Source organism: Megalops cyprinoides, chromosome 21, assembly GCF_013368585.1.
Source record: "Megalops cyprinoides isolate fMegCyp1 chromosome 21, fMegCyp1.pri, whole genome shotgun sequence".
Classification (NCBI taxonomy): domain Eukaryota; kingdom Metazoa; phylum Chordata; class Actinopteri; order Elopiformes; family Megalopidae; genus Megalops; species Megalops cyprinoides.
The window spans coordinates 2,852,061-2,874,271 of NC_050603.1; the positions used below are offsets into that span (position 1 = coordinate 2,852,061).

Sequence of the window (22,211 nt, forward strand, 5' to 3'; positions counted from 1 at the left end):
TCTGCGGTTGAGTCTCTCAGCTGGAGTATCTCAGGACAGGCCTTGCCGTTGCAGTGTGACCACAGCACACGGTCAGGAGAACCGTCCTTACGAAAACCAATCAGGAGCCAGAAGGATGTGACCACAACACCACTGTGCCCCGTTACATGGCCCTCGTAGAATCAATTACTTCAAATTCATTAATCCAACCAGGGACACAGAGTCATTATATCTTAGTTCAGAGGAGTACTTGTGATAGTTTAAGTTGATTAGGAATTTTACAGTTTTGGAGGTAAAACATTTAGTGCAGAACATTTAGGGCAGAATTTTTTTTAAATGTAATTTAAATATCAAATTAGTACCACTTTATTTTTTGTGGTGGTCTGAACAGAGGAGATGTGCTTTATAGTGGCCATTTTATGGAGCAAGTGAGTTTAAGTATCCAAGAAAGAAGAGCAATTATGTTTTATCAATGGGAAAGAAATCCCCGTGGACCCCTCAATTACGATAACTCAGCTGTATGTATGAATTAAAATATTCTGTTATTGACAGACAATGTAATAACTATAGACTTTATTCTGCAGTCATAACTCATCTTTACCTTAATTTTGTAGTCTTATTACTTTAGGGTACGTTATGTTATTTGCTGCTGTTGCGCGTTTACACTGTTCAAGTGCTTTATTTCATTTGTTTCATAATTTATTAGATGCACGTTGGGCTCTTTGTCAGTCGCTCCGCATAATAGCGTTTGCTAAACGATTACATGTAAACGTAAAAATGATCAGGATTTCGAGTTTCTATATATCTATATATCCTTCTATATATCCTATATATCTTATATATCCTGATAGCTATATTCTATAAAGACGTCAACTTTTTAATCCATCCGTCACTAGGCAACGGTACATTCGTTAACTTCCGTGAATCGTATCTCAGGTGTCATTACATCATTAGCTACTGGATGAATTATAAGGTCAAGGCAACGGAGTTCAATTTCACATCCTCCTAAACAAAAAAAAACGTACCACTGACGTTTCACTTTGCTGAAAATATATTTTGTATTGGTAGCAACTGTCCGTGAAAGAAAAGCATTTGAGAAGCTTTTGAAATGTTTTTTTTTTTTTTTTTTTTTTTAAAGAAAAGAGGAGGCAAATGTTTACAGCATTTACAGCAAAGGGTAGTGCGGGGACGAAGTCTGCTGATATACGTAAAATACGCAGGCTAATTTGGAATATTTATGATTTTGCCTTCATTTACCCCTACTTCAACAAGCACGAAATAAGATCATAATATAATAGATGGCCAAACATTACTGTAAAATGTCATTTAACAGTAATGTTTGTGTTAATATATTTTCGTTATATCAAGAGCCGTAACAGCACCAGTTGTTATCGCAGTGGTTAGTGTGACAGTGGCGCGCACTGGACGCCAGGGGGCAGTACAGCAGACGCGGGATTAACGGGGCGGGTCCGCCCAGGTGCGCATCCCGGAGCAGGTGCGCCCGTGACGTCACACCTGGCAACAGGAGCCGAGAGAGCGACGGTGAGAGGTGGAGAGATTTTCTGCCGAGAGCCAGTTTACCTTCACCCCGGTCTCTTTGTGCTGCTCAATACAAAATCAGGGAAGACGGAGGGCAACAGGTGAAAATGGGGAAAAAAGCGGAAGAGAGCAGCGCGGAATATGGTGAGTTCGCGGTGAACGGGAGTCACGGGCGCTGAGGAAAGTTGTAGATAGTCCGAACTAGAGTTAGTCCGAACTAACTCGCTAGCACTTCCAGCGATCCCTTGACGTCAACTGTATCTTGACGTAGATCTTGATCAATATAGTTAAACGGAATAACGGTTAGCTTTAATATAAACATAGGCTATTTCTTTCATAAGATGTTATTTGTTGCAACTGTAAACCTATTCATTTTTATGAAATACTTTTTACCTGTCAATATCGGTGGTGGTGGCCGTAATTCTTTGGTTAGTAGAATCTTAGCTAACCTTAGCCGTCTGCTTTTGGCGGTGATTTGGCAATGAATTATATACAAAGTCAGATGGTACTGTGGATACTGTTGTTTAGGAGTAGTTTTAAATTTGTGTAATATCCTTAATAATTCATCAGCGCTGATTATGCACTGCCAGGACTTCTTCACATGAACTTCTCAGTTTTAAGGCGGGATGTGGATAGGCTAGTCAGCGTTTTATGACTTTATGGATTACTTCAGCATATATAAATAGACGTGTTGCTGGTAAATATTGCCAAAACGATAACAGGTATTGGAAAGGCCGTAATGACCCATTAAAAAGTAGAAAACAAACAGTAAGACCGGAACAGAAATGAAACAGCTCTTACAGGAAATGCCATGTATGATTTTTGATTGAAGGCATAGAACATAAAATAACATATAAACACAACAATGATACAAAATGTGACTTATCAAGAATATGGGCGTACTTTTTAAAAAGATTAAAAAAAAACGGCAATTACTAAATGGTTGTGATAGTCAAATGAGTTGGTACATATTACCGAGGGAAACGTTGTGCAGCATAATTTCTACAAAAAGCTTTGCTTTATTCCAGATACGCACTATTAACATTGTGCAGGGCATCTGGCTCGAAGGTACAAACAATTCAAGTGCTTATAAAAAATATAATTTTGGTGGAATTGTAATAGCAAAAATACATCACTGATCACATAATAAAATATTGCAGATAACTTCAGCAATGCTCTCTGAATCCGAGTCAGGATTCACAAGAAAAGCCGCTGAAAAGGATTCAGGTTTAACAAAAACTTTTATGCTGACTTGGCGTCTTGATTAGGTGAGGGACAAGTGAGAGGCAGTTATGACCAAAATAGAACACATTAACAGCACATTCACACTGCGCACTGAAATGATATCTGGATAAGGAAGTAGCTCTCAAATTTGTTATGGCAAGCTATACACGAGTGGCAGCTATATTTTGAATTGAGTGTTTTTGCATGAGGAGGGGGAAGTAGAAGGGTTAGGAATGTAAAATATCCCACTGGGGAAGTAAGTGTGTGTGTGTGTGTGTGTGTGTGTGTGCGTGTGCGTGTGCGTGTGTGTGTGTGTGTGTACACAAGTAGAAAAGGTGTGTTTCTGTAATGCATATTTATTACATTTCCATTACATTATTGTCGTTGAGCAGACACTCTTAATCCATGTTACAAAGGGCATCCCATAAAATGTTGTGAAAATTTGCATAAACAGGACACCACTAACCAGATATGAACAGGCATCACATATATAATTGCATATAAACCTGAGGTATAGTAAGTCCTGTGTTAGGTGTGTGTGTTGTTTGCTGACTCTATTTGTGGTTTTGCTGTTTGTGTCATGCCGCACAGTCTGTGTGTGTGTGAGTGTGTGTGTGTGTAACTATACTCTAATGTAACTGTAATATAAAAATCTTTGTATAGATCTTATGTGAGTCATTCATGTTTACTGCATTTGATACAGTGAGCACATAGCCTCTCAGTCTGTGTCCTGGAACCATGTCATGTGATTATGCAAATGGATGGTCTTTGGTAGCGGGCAAGAAAGGCATGAGGAAAATGAAGAGGTAAAAAAAAGCAGGTGATCAAACAGGAGCTGAATGATTTTACAGAGTGATTTTGTTTTGACCTGGCTGGCTTTGAGAGAACACAGTGGCTTCTGAGAACACTGTCATATATTATATATGGTTCTTTAACCAGGTTCTTACGCTTCCTGCTAAGGAGGTGCTGTAGGTTTTTCTCCTTCTCTCTGTCTCATTCTTTCTGTTTCCTCATATTGCTGTGCAATTCATCCTTTATTGCACCTATTAAAATGTCTTGAAGGATTGCTGCTGTTAGCACGGAAAGTTCTGCTGACCGTGAACACATTAAATGCGAGGGGTGTGGAGTAACCCCTGTGTCTCTTTCCTGGTAAAGTGTCCGTCCCCTGTAGCACAGAGTTTCTGTTGGCTGTCCCTGGAGCCTGTGACAGGCGCTTTCGTGACTCAGCTGATTTAATGCCTGTCGTCTCTGTGGATCTCCGTCTCTGTTCGCTCAGAATGTTCAAATTTGATTGACATGTGACGTAACTAAGAGATCGTGATCACGGTGCTTGGGCTGACTCCAGAGTCGTCCCTTCTGAAAAGGACACACCCCGGAAAAGCGTTCTGTTGAGGTGCTTCAGAGACAGCCCTCAGAAAAGAACCTCATAAACGGAATGGTGGAGGGACGTTTGTAGCAGTATCCCACAATCCACTGCAGTGAACCACAATTTCAGCCTCCCATACAGAAGGTGGAAAGGCGTGCCTTAACGGTTCTACTCTGTGCTGTTAGTGTCTGTAAATAAGGAAAGTTAAGGAAAAACAATAGAATTGAGAAGAAAATATTAAATATTCAGAAACGGTTGCACTCACAATTAACTCCTATCTGTGTATTTACTAGTAACCAGGTCATACATTGCTAATTGGAAACTTAATACACCTTCCTTAGGCTAGGGATTCATGACTGTGGCAAAGAGAACTTTTATTAATTCAAAAATCAGTTATGCAGAAACTACAGGATCCAAATAACTTGTAAGGAACACAACGCTATCCTCTCTGTCCAAACTCACTGTTCTGGAAGAACAGAGTGAACCTTAACCTCTTAGTCAGACCCTTCTGTAGAGCTGGAAGTGTTGTAGGCTTCATTGCTCAAGAACGAATTGTGACGTTAGATGGGGATGCTGAGTTGGTGAAAGAAAAGCAGAGAGCACGGGGTGAAATGGCAAAAACAACGTTCTGGGGGAAAAATAAACTCAGCCACATATTAACCACGCTGATCTGAGCTCTGCTGAGCGGTAACCTTTAGAGGACTTTGTGTTCGCTCTTTCTGAGCCACTACAGGGGAGATGCAGGACACAGTGGATTAGGGTTGCCAGGGTTACAGTGCAGTTTAAAATGCATTGTTTTGATACTGAAACGGGTAGTACGGGTGGAGGTCGTCGGGGGAATTTGATGAAACAAGGATGCAGGCACAGGTAATACAGGCATATTGGTCCTTTCCTGGAGAGGGAGTCGTCACTGTCAGAGATGCAAAGCAGAAACCGATCCAGACCAAGTACAGGCTCAGTGACCACACCCCAGCAGTTGAAAAAGGTAGACACAGACAGTCATGGCTACCAACTGAAGAAAGGCTATGTGGTCACTGTGAGACAGGTGAGGTAGAGACAGAGATGTACTTTTTTCCTGCACTGTAATAATTTGCAAACAATTAGTGAGGAACACTTTAGATATTTTGAATGACACCTCCCTAATGAAAAGTATGAAAATTGAAATGAAAATTACAAATTTTTCTGCACCTTTAGCAGCATGATATATGCGAGTGAGAGACAATGGGCAGGAAGCATCTGCCCAGTAAATATACGTATGTGTTTTTGTATGTGTGTATGTGTGCATCTGTGCATATTTTTTGGTTAATTGTTGTTTCGTTGTTTCGTTGACTATTTATGAGAAAATTGTTTTGGCAATACTGTACATCTGTGTGGTCATGGCAGTAAAGCTTGTTGGAATTGAACTGAATTGGAATTGAATTGAGTCGGTGGTCAGGCGGAGTGGTTTAGTAAATCTGTTCTCTTCTCCTCTGCCTGCCTCTCTCTCTCCTTTTGTCTCTCTCCCCTTCTCCCCATCTCTCCCTCTTCCCGTCTCCTCCACTCTACCCCTCTCTCTCTCTCTCTCTCTCTCTCTCTCTCCCACTCTCTCTCTCTCTCTCTCTCTCTCTCTCTCTCTCCTGTCCTTTCCCTCTCTCCCTCTTTCCCCCTCTCTCTCTCCCTCCAGTGACCAGTGCCTCTGGGCGTAGCGTGTTGGGCGTGTTGGCAAGCTTTAATGAGGTTGTGTTTTAACGAGGGCGTGACGCACTGGCTCTCAATGAGTCACCTGTTAACTGGGAAACCGAGGCAACATTTTTACAAGGAGGAGAGGAAATGGGGAGATCGAGTTTCAGAGGGAATAACACCAAGTCTGTTCCCCCTCTCTCACTGTGTGTATATACTGTATTAACCTCTCTCTCAGTGCAGTGTCAATGTACTGTAGTGTTCAGTCAGTCAGTGTGTATATTCTGTATTAACCCCTCTCTCAGTGCAGTGTTAATGTACTGTAGTGTCCAGTCAGTGTGTATATACTGTATTAACCTCTCTCAGTGCAGCGTTAATGTACTGTAGAGTCCAGTCAGTGTGTATATAATATATGCATAGTTAATGCCCCGCTGGTCTCTGTTTGCACTGAGTTAACATTGCTTCATCTCTTCCTATTCATTCGTGTTGACGCTGCCTCTCTATCTGTTTCCATTTTATGTACGTAATGCAAAATAGTGTGTTATTTTCTGGGAGCAGCTCACCACAACAGGACACATGTACACAGTGCAGGAACCCCACCCACACATAGAGACAAATCGGGCCGGAACACGCGCACACGCACACGCATACGCATGCACACATGCACACATGGCATGCATGTACGCGTACACGCACATGCACATTTATACTCACACGAGCACGCACACGCACAGACACACCCACATACACACACACGTGCGACAGGCATGTATGTATGCGCACACACACTCACTCGCTCATTCGCTCTCTCACACACACATTACGTGCTTGCGTGTATCATTCCGCTGAGCGATATCAGCTGGGTAGTGTCAATGCTCTACTGTGAGACGGTGGGAAGGAGCGGCTCTTTTCCGTCACAGAGCCAGAAGGTTATCAGTCGATGAGCTGAATTGCTGTCAACCCAGAATTGCACGCTCTAATTACTTCCTGATGCGTACGTAATCACACACACCGACTTCCTGTTTTACATGCACACGCACTGCAGTTTTTGTATCTGCGCTCTTCCTTTTCTAAAGCTTTTCCTTTTGCAGTTGTGTGCGGTCGCAGGCTCTTCTCACAGGAGTGCAGAGACGAGGCGAATGGTCGGATACACACATGCAGCCAAGGGCTGTTTTTCACATACAGTTTACACAGTGCACTGCAGCAGAGGGGGCGCCCACTGGGCCGGCACTGCGCTGACATCATCTGAGCAGCTCGCAGGTGATTGGTGAGTCACAGGGTGTCTGAGAATGGTGAGAAGAGGAGCCGTCTGCAGCCCTGCCGTCTCACCCAAAACGGAGCCGTCATGGTTAGGGGTGGAGCCGCTGCGGGCTCCCAGCGGCAGCTGATAACACAGCTGCTGTCAACCCTGCGCCGTAGAGCTCAGCTTGCACTCAGAGTAAGCAGTTTATCCACTGAGTAACCATTTAACCATCTGGGAGCCCACTTCCGTGATCACCCGTCACACCTTGGAACAGAATTCCCAAACACATTCAATCAAGAATAAATAGTTTTAAAAAGTTACTTTTCATATGCAGAGTATAAATTATGCATGTGTGTTTTTGGTACATATCTCCTCTCAGCTCTGAGGAAAATCAGTCTGTATGTAGAGATCACCTGTAACCTGCCTGTCATTCAGACACTGAGCTGAGTGTCTTTCTGTAATCCGATAACAACAATTTGGTACAAAAGCAGAGAAACAGGTTCCCTGAGCGATAACCTTGTCTGTGCTGTTCTAGCTCTCCCTCTGTCTCTCTCACTTTCTCTCTCTCTCTCTCTCTCTCTCTCTCACACACACACACACACACACACACACACACACACGCACAATGTGACCTTTTCTGTGCTCTCCTCGATGTTGTGTTACTGTTGTAACCCTCAGACCATCCCTGAACCTGCCTCAGAGCCATTACATTACACACACACTCATTAATGGGTGTGAGCATGCTGTAGGATTGAATGGGTTTCAGATCATTGTGGAGGTTCGTTATGATGACTGCTCTGTATCACATGCAAAGCAAACAGGTGTTTGTATTCTATCCATGTGATGTCATGTGATGGTTTGAATATTTTTAAACTGCCACAATAAAAGTTGTTTAACTGAAAGTATACCTTTGGTTCTCCCCCCAAAAAATATTAAAACCACATAGAATTATATGAGGGTATTTCAGGGGGTGTCTAAATATTCAGAAAGCCAGCCCCTGTTTGGTGTTTAGTTTGTGTCCAAGGTTGAAAGTGCAGGTATGGGGGTTGTGGGCATACCTTTGAGTCCGGTGTCATAAAGCTGTAGGAATTTTCCATCACATAAGAGTAATAACATCTCACTTATTGCAAAACTTTGAGCTGAGTGACTTTAAGGAAGCATATTACGTTGTTACGTTTAAGAACATGGTGAAAATGTTCAGAGGCGGCTTTTATGAGAAAAGCTGGAGTGTTTCAGCTGGGCGGAGATTTCCTTCCTAACGTCCGACCTGTGCGCTGTGTGCAGTCTCCCACCTCCCTGGCAGAATTTAAATCAAATTCAAATTTCTCTGTTTTTCCTCTTGTTCCCTCTCTCTGTCTCATTCAGCTGACCTGTACTGTACTCAAAGCTTAATGGCTAACAATAACCGCAGTCAACAATCCACAGTGTGATAGAAGAATAGATAAAATGATATGGATTCGGTAAAATAAATGGATTCCTTTGATTGTAATGAGTATACAGGAGAAATTAACAAGAATACCATTAATGATTACTTATTGTAGTAACATCTCTCTTTCCCTCCCTCACACACTCTTCTTGTTTGTCCGGTGTTGTAAACTGACTCCAGGAAGTGAATTTAATTCCAGTTGGCTTATTCCTGTAACGCAGGATTGCCACACAGACAGTAACCACGTAAACACCCCGTGGACGGCTGACCTTCACGGCCTTTCTCTCTGCTTCCTCATCCCCTTACCCAGGCAGTCATTAACGCCTGCGCCACATACCAGCAAAGCCGAGGCCTGTCACCTGGCTACAGTCCTACCCACGCACGCACACACAGTCACACACAGTCACTCTCTCTCACGCACACACACACAGTCACACACAGTCACTCTCTCTCACTCTCACACACACGCGCACACACACACTCACACAGTCACTCTCTCTCACTCTCACACACACATGCGCACACACACACTCACACGCAGTCACTCTCTCTCACTCTCACACACACACGCGCACACACAAACAGTCACTCTCTCTCTCTCTCTTACACACACGCACACGCTCGCGCACACACACGCGCTACACTGCTGCACTGAGCTAAGATGTGCCGTGCCGTGCCGTGCCGTGCCGTGCCGTGCCATGCCGAGCCGAGCCGAGCCGAGCTGAGCCGAGCCGAGCGTGTCTGTTTAAGATCAGGTGTGGGAGAGCAGGCCGTGGGCAGCATATGCAGCAGCATGTGAAAGGGCTCTCTGAGCCAATCCCAGTGCAGGGTCCTCTGAGCCAGTCCCAGCACATGGTTCTCTGAGCCAATCCCAGCGCAGGGTCCTCTGAGCCAGTCCCAGTCTAATTGTGCTTCTGCTTTCAGGGGAACCGGCCCAGTACGACCCATCTTTCAATGGACCCATACACAACCGGTGAGTCTGGCCTCGCTCCACCCCCTTTCTCTCTCGCTCTCTCTTTCTCTCTCGCTCTCTCTTTCTCTTTCTCTCTCCCTCTCTCTCTCTCTCCCCCTGTCAGAGATGCACCAGCCGCTGGACCTTACGCCTTGGCTCAATTACGTTAGCTATGTCAGATTCGGGACCTGAGGCACCTGTTCCTCCAGGTGCTGCTCACTCGCTCCACCTGAAAGTTGCCTCCCAAACTGGTTCATGCTTCCTGGCGCAGCCGTTTAACATTGCTGTGCATCTGTTTATGTTTATATAAGACTGATCGGTGTGCCTGTGGTTGAGCGTGCCTGTGTGTGTGTGTGTGCATGTGCGTGTGTGTGTGTGCCTGTGTGTGTGTGTGTGTGTGTGTGTGTGTGTGTGTGTGTGTGTGTGTGTGTGTGTGTGTGCGCGTGTGTGTGTGCGTGTGCCTGTGTGTGTGTGTGTGTTTGTGAGAGTGTGTGTGCCTGTGTGTGTGTGTGTGCGTGCACGTGCACGTGTGCCTGTGGTTGAGCGTGCCTGTGTGTGTGTGTGTGCGTGTGTGCCTGTGTGTGTGCGTGTGCGTGTGTGCCTGTGTGTGTGTGTGTGTGTGTGTGTGTGTGTGTGTGTGTGTGTGTGTGTGTGTGTGCGCGTGTGTGTGTGTGCGCGTGTGTGTGTGTGTGCGTGTGCCTGTGTGTGTGTGTGTGTGTGTGTGCGTGTGCACGTGCGCGTGTGCGTGTGCATGTGCGCGTGTGCATGTGTGTGTGTGTGTGTGTGTGTGAGAGAGTGTGTGTGCCTGTGTGTGTGCGTGTGCCTGTGTGTGCATGCATGTGTGTGTGCCTGTGTGTGCGTGTGCGTGCGTGCGTGTGTGTGTGAGAGTGTGTGTGCCTGTGTGTGTGTGTGTGTGTGTGAGCGTGTGTTTGTGCGTGAGAGAGTGTGTGTGGGTATGCCAGACAAGCTTAGCATCCATGCTAACTTTCAACTCTCAGTACGCCAATAAACCTGTTTTTTTGTATACCAGCATGTGTAACTTTACATGTGTGCATGTTTTACACACGGACTGAAAGATTCAGACCGAGATTTACCCAGTGTTGCCCAAAAGCATTTTAGGCTGTGAACCTGTAGGCTAAAATAAGTCAGAAATCTTGATTAGGTCTCTCTCTCTTTCTCACTCAGGAGCTGCACTGACATTATTTGTTGTATACTGTTCATGGCCGCCATTGCCGGGTACTTGGTGGTTGGAATTATGGGTAAGAGACCATCTTCTTCCACCCCCTTCATGTTGGGTTCTGCCTCTGTCTCTCTCCCCCCTCTCTGAGTAAGCACCACTTAGTGCCCCTGTCTCTCTCTCTACCTCTCTCTGCTTCTCCCCTTCCTTTACCTCTGTCTCTCTCTCTCCCTCCCTCCCTCTCTCTGCTTCTCCCCTTCCTTCACCTCTCTCTCTCCCTCTCTCTGCTTCTCCCCTTCCTTTACCTCTGTCTCTCTCTCTCCCTCCCTCCCTCTCTCTGCTTCTCCCCTTCCTTTACCTCTCTCTCCCTCTCTCTGCTTCTCCCCTTCCTTCACCTCTGTCTCTCTCTCTCTCCCTCCCTCCCTCTCTCTGCTTCTCCCCTTCTTTCACCTCTCTCTCTCTCCCCCCTCTCCTTCTCTCTCCTTGCCTGTCAGTCTCTCTCTCTCTCCCTCCCTCCCTCTCTCTGCTTCTCCCCTTCCTTCACCTCTCTCTCTCTCCCCCCTCTCCTTCTCTCTCCTTGCCTGTCAGTCTCTCTCTCTCTCCCTCCCTCCCTCTCTCTGCTTCTCCCCTTCCTTCACCTTTGTCTCTCTCCCCCCTCTCTTTCTCTCTCCTTACCTGTCAGTCTCTCTTTATGAGTCCTGGGTGTTCTATCAGCTCCTATGCTGCAGGCTTTTACAGTGATGCTGTGAGTACATGGAACACAGAGTCCCACACACACACACACGGGTGCACGCACCTACTCACTCACACACACACACACACACACACACACGCGCGTGCACTCACACACGGGTGCACGCACCTACTCACACACACACACACACACACACACACACACGCGCGTGCACTCACACACGGGTGCACGCACCTACTCACACACACACACACACACACACATACACACACACCTACACTCATACACACCTACACTCACACATTCATTCACACACACAATGAACACATTCACAAATATCAAACACACACACAGAGTCCAGAGGTTCACCTCTTTCCTGACCTGCATCCTGGGCTATGTATAGCAGTGCCACACCCTTTGCAGTTACCAGCAGTGAGGTCACTTCCATAAAACGCTCTCCTTATCTCGGGTTAATAGAGAGGCAGATAGGGGGTGTGGTCAGGCAGTGAATGAGTGCTGTATGTATTATTTACCCCACTCACCGGAGTGTCTCTCCCCTCCCCACACACAGCATGGCTCTATGGTGACCCCCGACACGTCCTCTACCCCCGAAACTCCACAGGAATGTTCTGCGGCATCGGAGAGAACAAGTAACTGACTGTTTCTGCTTTAATCATATCTGTACTCTGCTGTCTGTGTTTTAGCCATGTCTGTACTGTGCTGCCTGCATTTTTTACCAATATCCATACTGTTTCGGTGAGTGTTGTGTCTCATTTTGACAGGGACAAGCCGAACGTGCTTTATTTTGACTTGCTCAAATGTGCCACGGGCACAAACATTATGGCAGCAGCCCTGAACGGGCTACAGTGTCCCACCACACAGGTGAGAGTCTCTCAGTCTCAGAGTCTCAGTGTGTCAGTCTTCCCATGTGTCAGTCTTTCTGTGTGTCAGTCATTCAGTGTGTCAGTATTTCACAGTGTCAGTTGTTTAGTGTGTCAGTCATTCAGTGTGTCAGTATTTCACAGTGTCAGTTGTTTAGTGTGTCAGTCATTCAGTGTGTCAATATTTCACAGTGTCAGTTGTTTAGTGTGTCAGTCATTCAGTGTGTCAGTCGTTCCGTGTATCTGTATTTCACAGTGTCTATTGTTTAGTGTGTCAATTTTTCAGTCTTTCAGTGTGTCAGTATTTCAGTGTCTCAGTGTGTCAGTTGATCAGTGTGCCAGTCAGTCAGTGTGTCAGTAGTCAGTATTTCTCACCCTCCTCACCTCTCTGCAGGTGTGTGTGAAAGACTGCCCTAAGGAATTCTGGATAGCACAGCTAATCAACATCGCACCGAACAAGGTTTTCCAACAGCAGTACTGTGTCCCCTCTCTTGACCTGAGCACTACCACACTGGTACGCCATGTTTTGCTGTGCACATGCGCGTGTGTGTATGTGTGTATGTGTGTGTGTGAGTGTGTGAGTGTGTCTGCATCATCAGATATACCTCTCATATCAGGCTTTTTTGTGTTATTTACAGTATCTGTTGTTTACATAAATCAGGGTTTTCAGCTTATTGACATTATTTGTTATTGTTATGATCAGACCAGGGTGTCTGTGCTTTTTACAGTACCTGTTTGCCTAGCAAGAGCACCTGATATACCTTAAATTTCAAACTCCTTCCCATATGTATCTCTGGAGATATCCTGAGGCGATTCCAGATCAGCCATTAGGAAAAAATCAGAGAGATGGAACACCTTGCAGTGGCAGAGATTTGAACCTGCAACCCTCTGAGTAAAAGCTTGGTTTTCTGGTCCTGTTGCGGTCAGAGTGAGACACCCTGACCCTATCCGAATGTATGATATTTGCCCTTGCTGGGGGCAGACCGCAGTGGGTACCTGGCTTCTTTCCTCTGTCCATGAGACGCGATAAAAGTGCATCAGGGTGAGACTGTGTCATCTTTCCTGCCCAGTCTGCCACACAAATCCTGGACAAGGAGCTGTGCCCGCTGTTCACCACTCCATCATCTCCAGGTAGGGCGGTCAGCTTTTTCTCCTCATTTATAATCAGCTACTGCCTGTGTGATTGTTTACATCAGACGCTCTTTCACCTCCCTCTCTCTCCCACTCCTTCCCTCCCTCCCTCTCTCTCTCTGTCTGTGTCTCTCCAGTGCTGGGCAGGTGTTTGCCCAGCTTAGGGTCTCTGAACACGGTACCCACCAACTTCACCCTGCCCGGGCTGCCCTCTGCAAACGCCAGCGTCAGCGCCATCAAAAACGCCACCGGGTAGATGGCGGCTCTTTCTACATCCTGTTCTGACACAAACCTGCTCCTACCCTCCCTGCACTCTCTCAAAGTACACACACTGTGCAAACACTCACCACCTTGTATGGTACACAAAGTCACACACAAACACACACTCACACAATACAGTACATACACTGGAAAACACTCTCCCCTTTGTATGGTACACATGTACGTACGGTGCCAACACTATACAGCACACACGTTACACACACACACACACGACTGCATAATTGCAATATTAACCCCTTTTCTCTCTCCATGCCAGTCAAGGTCTGCAGACTGATGCAGAGTGAGTTTACTGTGGTCTGCATTAGCTGTCTGTGTAGCGCCAGTGTCCCCAGAGGCTGCCCTGCCATGTAGACTGTCTGTAGCGCTAGAGCTCTTAGTCTTAGCCTCCACTCTCAGGGGTGTCCCCAGCTCTGTGCTCTGCCGCTTAGAGCGTTCGCTTCGGCAGCGTCACAGGGCTGCTCCTGAAACACCAATCAGCACGGAGTCACGCTGCCATCTTTGGACATTCTAGCCAATCAGAGTCTGAAATTTGCTGAAGCTGTGCACCTGGAGATAAGCGTTGTGCTCAAATCTCGCCTTCGCAAAATAATAACTGAGTCTTTGGCAGCGTGAACGAGGAACACGGAAACTGCCTGAAACACTACCTTTCAGTGTGTCTGCAGAAATGCTATTAAACTTTATCTGTGTGAGATTATAATATCTGCTAGTATGACGGCACAAGATTGTTGTATGGAATTAGTGCGATAATCCTATCTTATCCTCACGAGTTTGAGTTGTGAATTCATGAATTAATTCGATGTTTGCTCTTTTAAACACCATGGCCATTGATGCGAGTTTGGCTGTCGAGCCTGTCGCGCTGTGGTTCGATTCACCGCGTAGTGTGTGAATGAGATTAGCTCTGACGGAATTCTGCTGGAACCACATCAGCTTTGTATCCGAAGGTGTCAGGTTGCGCCTATTTGCAGCAACACAGGGTTCACGGACAGTTCCGTGTGCTGCGGTGTCAAGACCACCCCCTTCGCTTACACCTGCCCTAAAAACCTACCTGCTCGCCCACTGCTGATTTATTTCATGCTTCTACTAACAGTAGACAAGTCGTACTAACACCTCTGTCTCTCTCTCCCCTCCCTCTCTCTGTTACCACACTCTGTTGCTCAGTCTCATGTGCAGTGTCGTCTTTTGACTTCCATGTACGATGGTATGCTGTGTACTAACATCCCTGCTGTCCACCCCCTCTCAGGGACGTAGTGTCCGGCTTCAATGCGAAGGAGATTGGGGTTCGAATCTTCGAAGACTTTGCCTCCTCATGGCACTGGATTCTCATGTGAGTAGCTCCAGGACCTTTGACACCCCCCCCACACACTTCAGAAGGCCGCATCTTATCTGGCATCGCCCTCTAGTGGCCACTGCACTTCTGATGGACAACAGAACTACTCTTATGCAACTGGGGGACTTTTAAAAGAAAATATTTCATGCAGATTTGTTAGTTATTATTTTTTTCCTCTGACTTTAGCACCAGGGCAGAAGTCCTCATGTTGAAAAAGACATGTAAACAAATTTTGCCGTTCAACTTAATATGATCAATATAAATCAGTTTAAATCAATATAAACGTGTAAATCCGTGTATATCTGAAAACACCAGATAATATGCCATGTCTCTGTTGGAGTTGTACCACTGTTGTAACCTGGATCCCCCCCCCCCCCCTTTCTCCTGTTCTTTCCTCCCATCCCCTCCCCTCCTCTCTTTTCTCCTCCTCTCCCTCTCTTCTCTTCCCCTCTCCTCCTCTCTTCTCTCTTCCCCTTCTCTCTCCTCCTTACCCCTGTCCTCCTCTCCTCTCCTCCTCTCCCAGTGGTCTCCTGATAGCCATGCTGGTCAGTCTGCTGTTCCTCCTGCTGCTTCGGTTCACTGCTCCTGTGCTGATCTGGGTTCTCATATTCGGATTGCTGGGAGTTGTAGCCTACGGTGAGTCTCACACACACACACACACACACACACACTGCTCTGTGCTGATCTCTGTGCCTGTATTGTAAAGGTCCGCATGGGCCTAAAACATCAATGAAATAACCATTGAAATATTCATCTGAACAATTCAATAGAATACAATGAATAGCCATTTCCTGGAAAACTAAGTCAATCCTTCATTCAAGCTAGATATGTTCAGTAGCCTTAAAAACATTAATTTTGTTTATGTACATGCAGTTCTTTTAAAATGAGATTTTAAGACAGATTTTTTGGTCAGGTGTCATCTCTATGTGTCTGTGCTGGTCTGTACTGTATTGGACTGTTCCGGCCTGAACATCAGCTCCAGGAGATTGTGGTAGTTATTCCCTGATGGCTCACTTCCTGTCTCCTCAGGAATATGGCACTGTTACTGGGAGTATGACAACTACAAAAACTCCCAGCTGACCTTCAGCGACGTGGGCTTCACCACCAACGTCTCTGTGTACCTGCAGGTCAAGGAGACCTGGCTGGCCTTCTGTGAGTCTGGCAGGACACGCTTGGACGTGTCTGCCCTGCCTCTTTCTCTGCCTGTGCCTGTCTCTGACTTTCAGTCAGACTGTCTCTCTCCTTCTGTTTGTTTGTGTGCTGTTCTCGACCTCTGTGTCCCTGTTTCTCTCTCTCATTTCCACCCTCTGTCTTTGAGTGATGCTGTCTGTCCAGTGTATACAGGTGTATGCATATAGGTATACCTGTCTCCTTTTAGTGTATATGCATATAGATGTAACTGTCTCCTTCCAGTGTATACAGGTGTATGCATACAGGTATACATGACCCCTCCCTTCTCCCACAGTGATAATCCTCTCTGTGCTGGAGGCCATTCTCATCTTAGTCCTGCTCTTCCTCCGAAAGAGGATCCTCATCGCCATCGCGCTCATCAGAGAGTCCAGCAAGTACGCGCCCCGCCCCCCCGTCTCCCACACTCACATGACCATCACTTCACAGGCCTGCGGCTGCTGCAGCACCGCTGTGGTGACGGTGTCATCGGTGTGACCGGCCCCTTTCTCTCTCTCTCTCTCTCTCTCTCTCTCGTCTGCAGGGCGGTGGGGTACATGATGTCCACGCTGGCGTACCCCCTGGTCACCTTCGTGCTGCTGGTGGTGTGTGTGGCCTATTGGGGCGTCACCGCACTGTATCCTCCAACACTGTCCCCTGGCTGTGTGAGTGTGTGTGTGTGAGTGTGTGTGTGTGTGTGTGTGTGTGTGTGTGAGTGTGTGTGTGTGTGTGTGTGTGTGTGAGTGAGTGTGTGTGTGTGTGTGTGTGTGTGTGTGTGTGTGTGTGTGTGTGTGTGTGTGAGTGTGTGTGTGTGTGTGTTTTGCTCTTTTACTTTTCTATTTCAGATATAGTGCATTATGTAGTGTCTGTACTGTACCGGGTGTGTCTGCACTGTGTGTATGTTACACTACAGTGTCTTTCACCGCTTTAGGTGTGCCTACACTGTGTGTCTCGTAAAGCTTGGTCTGTACTGCACTGAGCCTGTATGGTAACAGTACTGCGTCTGTGCTGTATTGCGGGTGTATGTGCTGCTCCGTGCCTGTTTCTGTGATGTGCTTTCCCTGTTGTGGCTCCTGACCCGCTTGAATGTGCAGATACCTGGCCACCTCGGGAGCACCAATCTACAAAGTGGTGGCTTTGAACTCGTCTCAGGCCGACTGCAAGTCCATCAACGGCAGTGTGGACTGCGATCCGCTGGTAATTCTTTCTCTGTGAATGCGCTCTGCGCCTGGGCTGGGTGTTCACGAGCTGCTGCCGCTTTGGGGCAGGGGTGCGGGGTAGGGGGCACGGTGATGGTCTCGTCTGTCTGTCAGTGGGAGGCAGTGGGACCAGGGTGAGAGACCCCGGTTCAGTCCTGTTACAGTTACAGTTTTGTACCTTGCTGTGATTTCATTCTCACATAACAGAGCTTGGCTAAACTCTCCCCTCCTTTCTCCCCTCCTATTTTCTCCCTCTCTCCTCCCACTTCCTGCTCCCACTTTCTCCATGTCTCCTCCCATTTCTCCCTTTTCCCATCCCATTTTCTCCATGTCTCCTCCCATATTCTCTGTGTCCCCTCCTTCTCTCAGTCCTTTAACTCCTCCTCCTACCCGTCCTGCCCGACGGTGAGCTGCATCTTCATTAAGTACAACAACGAGGGCCTGTTCCAGAGGAACCTCTTCAACCTGCAGATCTACAACGTGCTGGCCTTCCTCTGGTGCGTCAACTTCGTCATCGCCCTGGGTCAGTGCACGCTGGCCGGCGCCTTCGCCTCGTACTACTGGGCCTTCAACAAGCCCTCCGATATCCCAGCATTCCCTCTGACCCAGTCTTTCATCCGCACTCTACGGTAAGGGAGTTGGCTCTCAGTGTTGCTTTTGGGGCTGGGTTTGGCAGAGGTTCAGCACCTCTGAAGGATATTCTCTTAATGGTGTTCTACGTCTTGTGTGGGTGATCAACTGTCTCTTCTCTCCTCCATTCTTTCTTTACTTTTTTCCCTCTCTCCCTCTCTCTCTCTCCTCATGCAGGTACCATGTGGGCTCTTTGGCATTCGGAGCTCTGATCCTCACCATCGTCCAGTTCATTCGGATTGTGCTGGAATATCTGGACCACAAGTTCAGAGGTAGATAACGTACTAACCTAACTCTCTCAGTGCAGTGTTAATGTACTGTAGTGTCCAATCCGTCAGTATGTATATACTGTAATAACCTCTCTCTCTCAGTGCAGTGTTAATGTACTGTAGTACTCTCACTCTCTCTCTCACTCTCTCTCTCTCTCTCTCTCTCTCTCTCTCTCTCTCTCTCTCTCTCTCTCTCTCTCTCTCTCTCTCTCTCTCTCTACAGCTGCTCAGAATTGCTGTTCCCGTTTCATCATGTGTTGTCTGAAGTGCTGCTTCTGGTGTCTGGAGAAATTCATCAAATTCCTCAACAGGAACGCCTACATCATGGTCAGTGTGTCACAGAGTCTGTCAGTCTCCCAGTGTGTCAGTCAGTCTGTGAGTGTGTCAGAGTCTGTCAGTCTCCCAGTGTGTCAGTCAGTCTGTGAGTGTGTCACAGAGTCTGTCAGCTTCCCAGTGTGTCAGTCAGTCTGTGAGTGTGTCAGAGTCTGTTAATCTCCCAGTGTGTCAGTCAGTCTGTGAGTGCGTCAGAATCTGTTAATCTCCCAGTGTGTCAGTCAGTCAGTCAGTCAGCTAGTCATTGTGTCCCAGTGATTATTAAATGCACTGTGCAGGTTCTTTCTCCCTGTAGGGAAGCCATCAGCCTTCCCTTATTATTGGTATATTGGTCTGTGAGCGTGTGAGATATCAGGCCGTGTCTTCTGTGCACCATCTCGGTCAGTGTGTCAGCTGGCCGCTGTTGTTGCCGCGTGGCTTCACGGTTGCCCCTCCTGCTGTGGTCTGATTGACAGATCGCCATTTACGGGAAGAACTTCTGTGTCTCGGCGAAGAACGCCTTCATGCTGTTAATGCGGAACATCGTGAGGTGAGCCCTGCGGGGGGTGCTGGGGCACGGATGTTGGCCGCGTTAGCGCTCAGCTGCGTCACTGTAGCTTCTGCAGTTACTGCATGCCTGTCTCTGTATGCACCGTCCGTGTGGAAACGTGAATGGTACCTCAGTAACACAGACTCATGACGTCCTTACTGATTTTGGGCACAGCGTCACGCCAGAATGCATAATGGTGCCCTGTGATTGACTTACAGACAGGGCTATATCAGTCATTTGTTTGTGTATGGCCTTTCCTGTTGCCAGCCACTGCCTGTGTATGTGTCCTTTCCCATAATGCAGTGCACTTGATTTTGAGGAATGTGAGGAACTGCAGTGAGTTAAGTGCTGGGGAATCATTTCCCTGACGCACCAATTGTCTGCCCCCAGGGTGGTAGTGCTGGATAAGGTGACGGACCTGTTGCTGTTCTTTGGAAAGCTGCTTGTGGTGGGAGGAGTCGGTAAGAGGCTTTTAGCTCTTCCACACTCAAAATGCGCTATTGCAGTAACACTGTTCTACCACTAGTGGGCATCAGTGCTCACAGAGGGTGCAACAATGACCTTATGTCGTAATTATTTTAATACTTCTTTTAGCTACAGAAAGAGGCCGATTCAGCTCTCCCCCTCCATACAGTGAGATGATTGGGCGCTCTTTTAAACTCTCGCGCCTTGCTTTTCCCCTCAGGTGTTTTGGCTTTCTTCTTCTTCTCGGGCCGAATCCGGATGCCCGGGGACCCTTTCCAAGCCGAGCAGCTGAACTACTATTGGGTGCCCATCATCGTAAGTCCTGCGGAAGGATCTGGAATGGTGCAGTTTGCAGTACACTGGGAGCTCCAAATGTCTGCGCAGTGTGTGACCGTGTATATTAATGCCCGTTACGTTCATACAAATATTAATGCACTGGTGTGTGATGCAGCATGTTCATAGTAGTATGTACTGTGTTTAAAAAATTTGCACAACACACACTTGCATGCCGTCTGGGAGCTAGCATTTGTAGTGCGGTGTTTAGCACCACAGTGTATCCCTGTGTGTTGTACTGCTGCATTTGTGTGCATTTTGTGAATTGTGACGGAAGCGTGTGTTTGTGTGCGTTTCTCCCCAGACCGTGGTAGTGGGGGCGTACCTCATCGCGCAGGGCTTTTTCAGCGTCTACAACATGTGTGTGGACACACTGTTCCTCTGTTTCTGTGAGTACCGCATCAACCACACCGCTGCTGTTCGCACGGCAACACGATCACACAGCTGGGCAGAGGTGGGATGACGAGTAAGATGAGGCCGGTTTTAACTCCACACACCGACGCTCAGCAGAGGAGAGCTGTACAGTTATACGGGAATACAAATCCATGTTTTACTTTGTGAATCTTTCTCTCTCTCTCTCTCAGTGGAAGACCTGGAACGGAACGATGGGTCGATGCAGAAGCCTTACTACATGTCAAAGAATCTGATGAAAATCTTAAACAAGAAGAACAAAGTGGCTAAAAAGGAGTGACGAAAGGATGGATGAAGAAAATGACCCCGCAACCTTGCCCTACTGATGTAAAGACCTTTTGACTTTCCTTCCTTCTCTCTCCTTCCTTCCCTTTCACTTTGAATTTCTTTCTCATCATTACCCCTCTTTCTCCCTATCACACCCATGAATGAGTTGGAAGTTTACACGATGTTAACGTCCATTTGCACTTTTTTAACGAGTTGTATCATGCCGTCGTTTTATTTTGGACTGCATCATGCCGCCCCCTACGGGGATGTCCCATTGGCTGCTCAGGGAACCGTGCGGCCAATCACACAGCATCAGCGATGGGAATTCCGGTCTTCTTATTGGTTGCCGGGGGCGTCACTCTCTCTCTGTGCCTTACTGAGTTAAAGGGCACCAGGAGTGCTTCTGTGAAAAACAGAAACTCAGAGGTGTGTCTAACCAACAGCTTTCCCTGAGGTTATAGTCCAATTACAGTGCCTTATTGAACCCTTAAATGATCACGGTAAGGTGAAGTATTTGCTGTTGTGCAGGGAATGACCAGGTGCCCTCTGAGTCAGTCATTATAAGAGATTGCTGGTAATAAACCCCACAGGAGAGGAGCTTTACCTGCAAGTGCGTGATGGCGACAGGAGCAGAGGGACTTTTATGATGAATGCAAGAGTACATTTTTAAAAAACTATTTTCTTAATATGACACCTAGAACTGATTGAATTATGTGAGAGAAATATTGCACATTTTATGGAATTTGTATATTTTATAATGCCAAAAACTACTGCTTTAAAAGCCGTTTTAGAATTTGCACAGACCAAATGCCAGGACGTACTGTATATAGCTGTAAATCTACGCAAACAAAGACTATTAAATCAGATACTTACACACTGATACAGTAAGTAGCCATAGATAAGTTTCAAGTAAGTTACAAAAAAGGAAGTGATTGAACAAAGCTGTTGCCATGGAACTGACATATCTGAGGATGTACAATAGTGTGAGTGTTTGATTTTCTCATTTTATTTGTGAAATCCTTTTTATACACGGAATTTGACTTTTGATGTGGTAATTTGCAATGAAAAGGATATTTATTAAGAAAGACAAGTTAATAAAAAAGCTGAATGTGACCAATGTGTGTTTTTTATGTTTTCAGTTTTTTTTCCAAATTTCATGGACCCACCCAATCATATATTCCCATTATAAAGTAAAGTTGTAGTTTGTCTATGCAACTAACTTTTTCTGCATCGTGGCTCCAGGTCTGATGGTCATGTCTGAATGACACTAATGCCTAGTTTTCATGAAACTAGGAAAACAGAGCTTGTAATTTCAATACATGGACTCCAGTATCATAGAGCAGACTGGCGTTTGATAAAGTTGCCTTCCTGAGATATATTCCTCTAACTGAATTCGTGGTAAAAAAAACAAAAAAAAACAAAAACATTTCATCTCAAGTTTATCCAGTGACAGAACTTCTTAAACACCACCAACACACAGGAAACGTTGTATTAAACATTTATTTAATTTGCAGGAAAATGCACTGTTCCATTTTAATTTCTTTTTGGACAATTAATCTGCACTATTTATTCTTCCTTTGTTTTTAGTGTCACAATAGAAACATATAATTTGATCAGACAGAGATATGCAAAAAAAAAAAAAAAAAAAAAGGGACAAACCCCCAATACCTGTAAATCACCATGACGACCCACTGTCACCCCCACCCCCAGGCCACGGCTCTGTGTGTG

General features: G+C 46.4%; 1 protein-coding gene across 1 annotated transcript; it reads left to right on the forward strand.

Annotated features, from left to right (window-relative positions):
• Positions 1 to 1,509: 1,509 nt before the first annotated feature.
• slc44a4 (solute carrier family 44 member 4) lies at positions 1,510 to 21,566 on the forward strand. The gene is made up of 22 exons (XM_036515701.1): positions 1,510 to 1,662; positions 9,361 to 9,409; positions 10,574 to 10,647; positions 11,831 to 11,909; positions 12,042 to 12,141; positions 12,535 to 12,654; positions 13,211 to 13,271; positions 13,409 to 13,523; positions 14,794 to 14,877; positions 15,404 to 15,516; positions 15,910 to 16,032; positions 16,346 to 16,445; positions 16,592 to 16,684; positions 17,142 to 17,244; positions 17,616 to 17,875; positions 18,054 to 18,148; positions 18,369 to 18,472; positions 18,934 to 19,007; positions 19,398 to 19,468; positions 19,693 to 19,787; positions 20,110 to 20,194; positions 20,390 to 21,566. The coding sequence occupies exons 1-22, from the start codon at positions 1,626 to 1,628 to the stop codon at positions 20,494 to 20,496; spliced, it is 2,142 nt and encodes a 713-aa protein (XP_036371594.1). The 5' UTR covers positions 1,510 to 1,625; the 3' UTR covers positions 20,497 to 21,566.
• Positions 21,567 to 22,211: the final 645 nt, after the last annotated feature.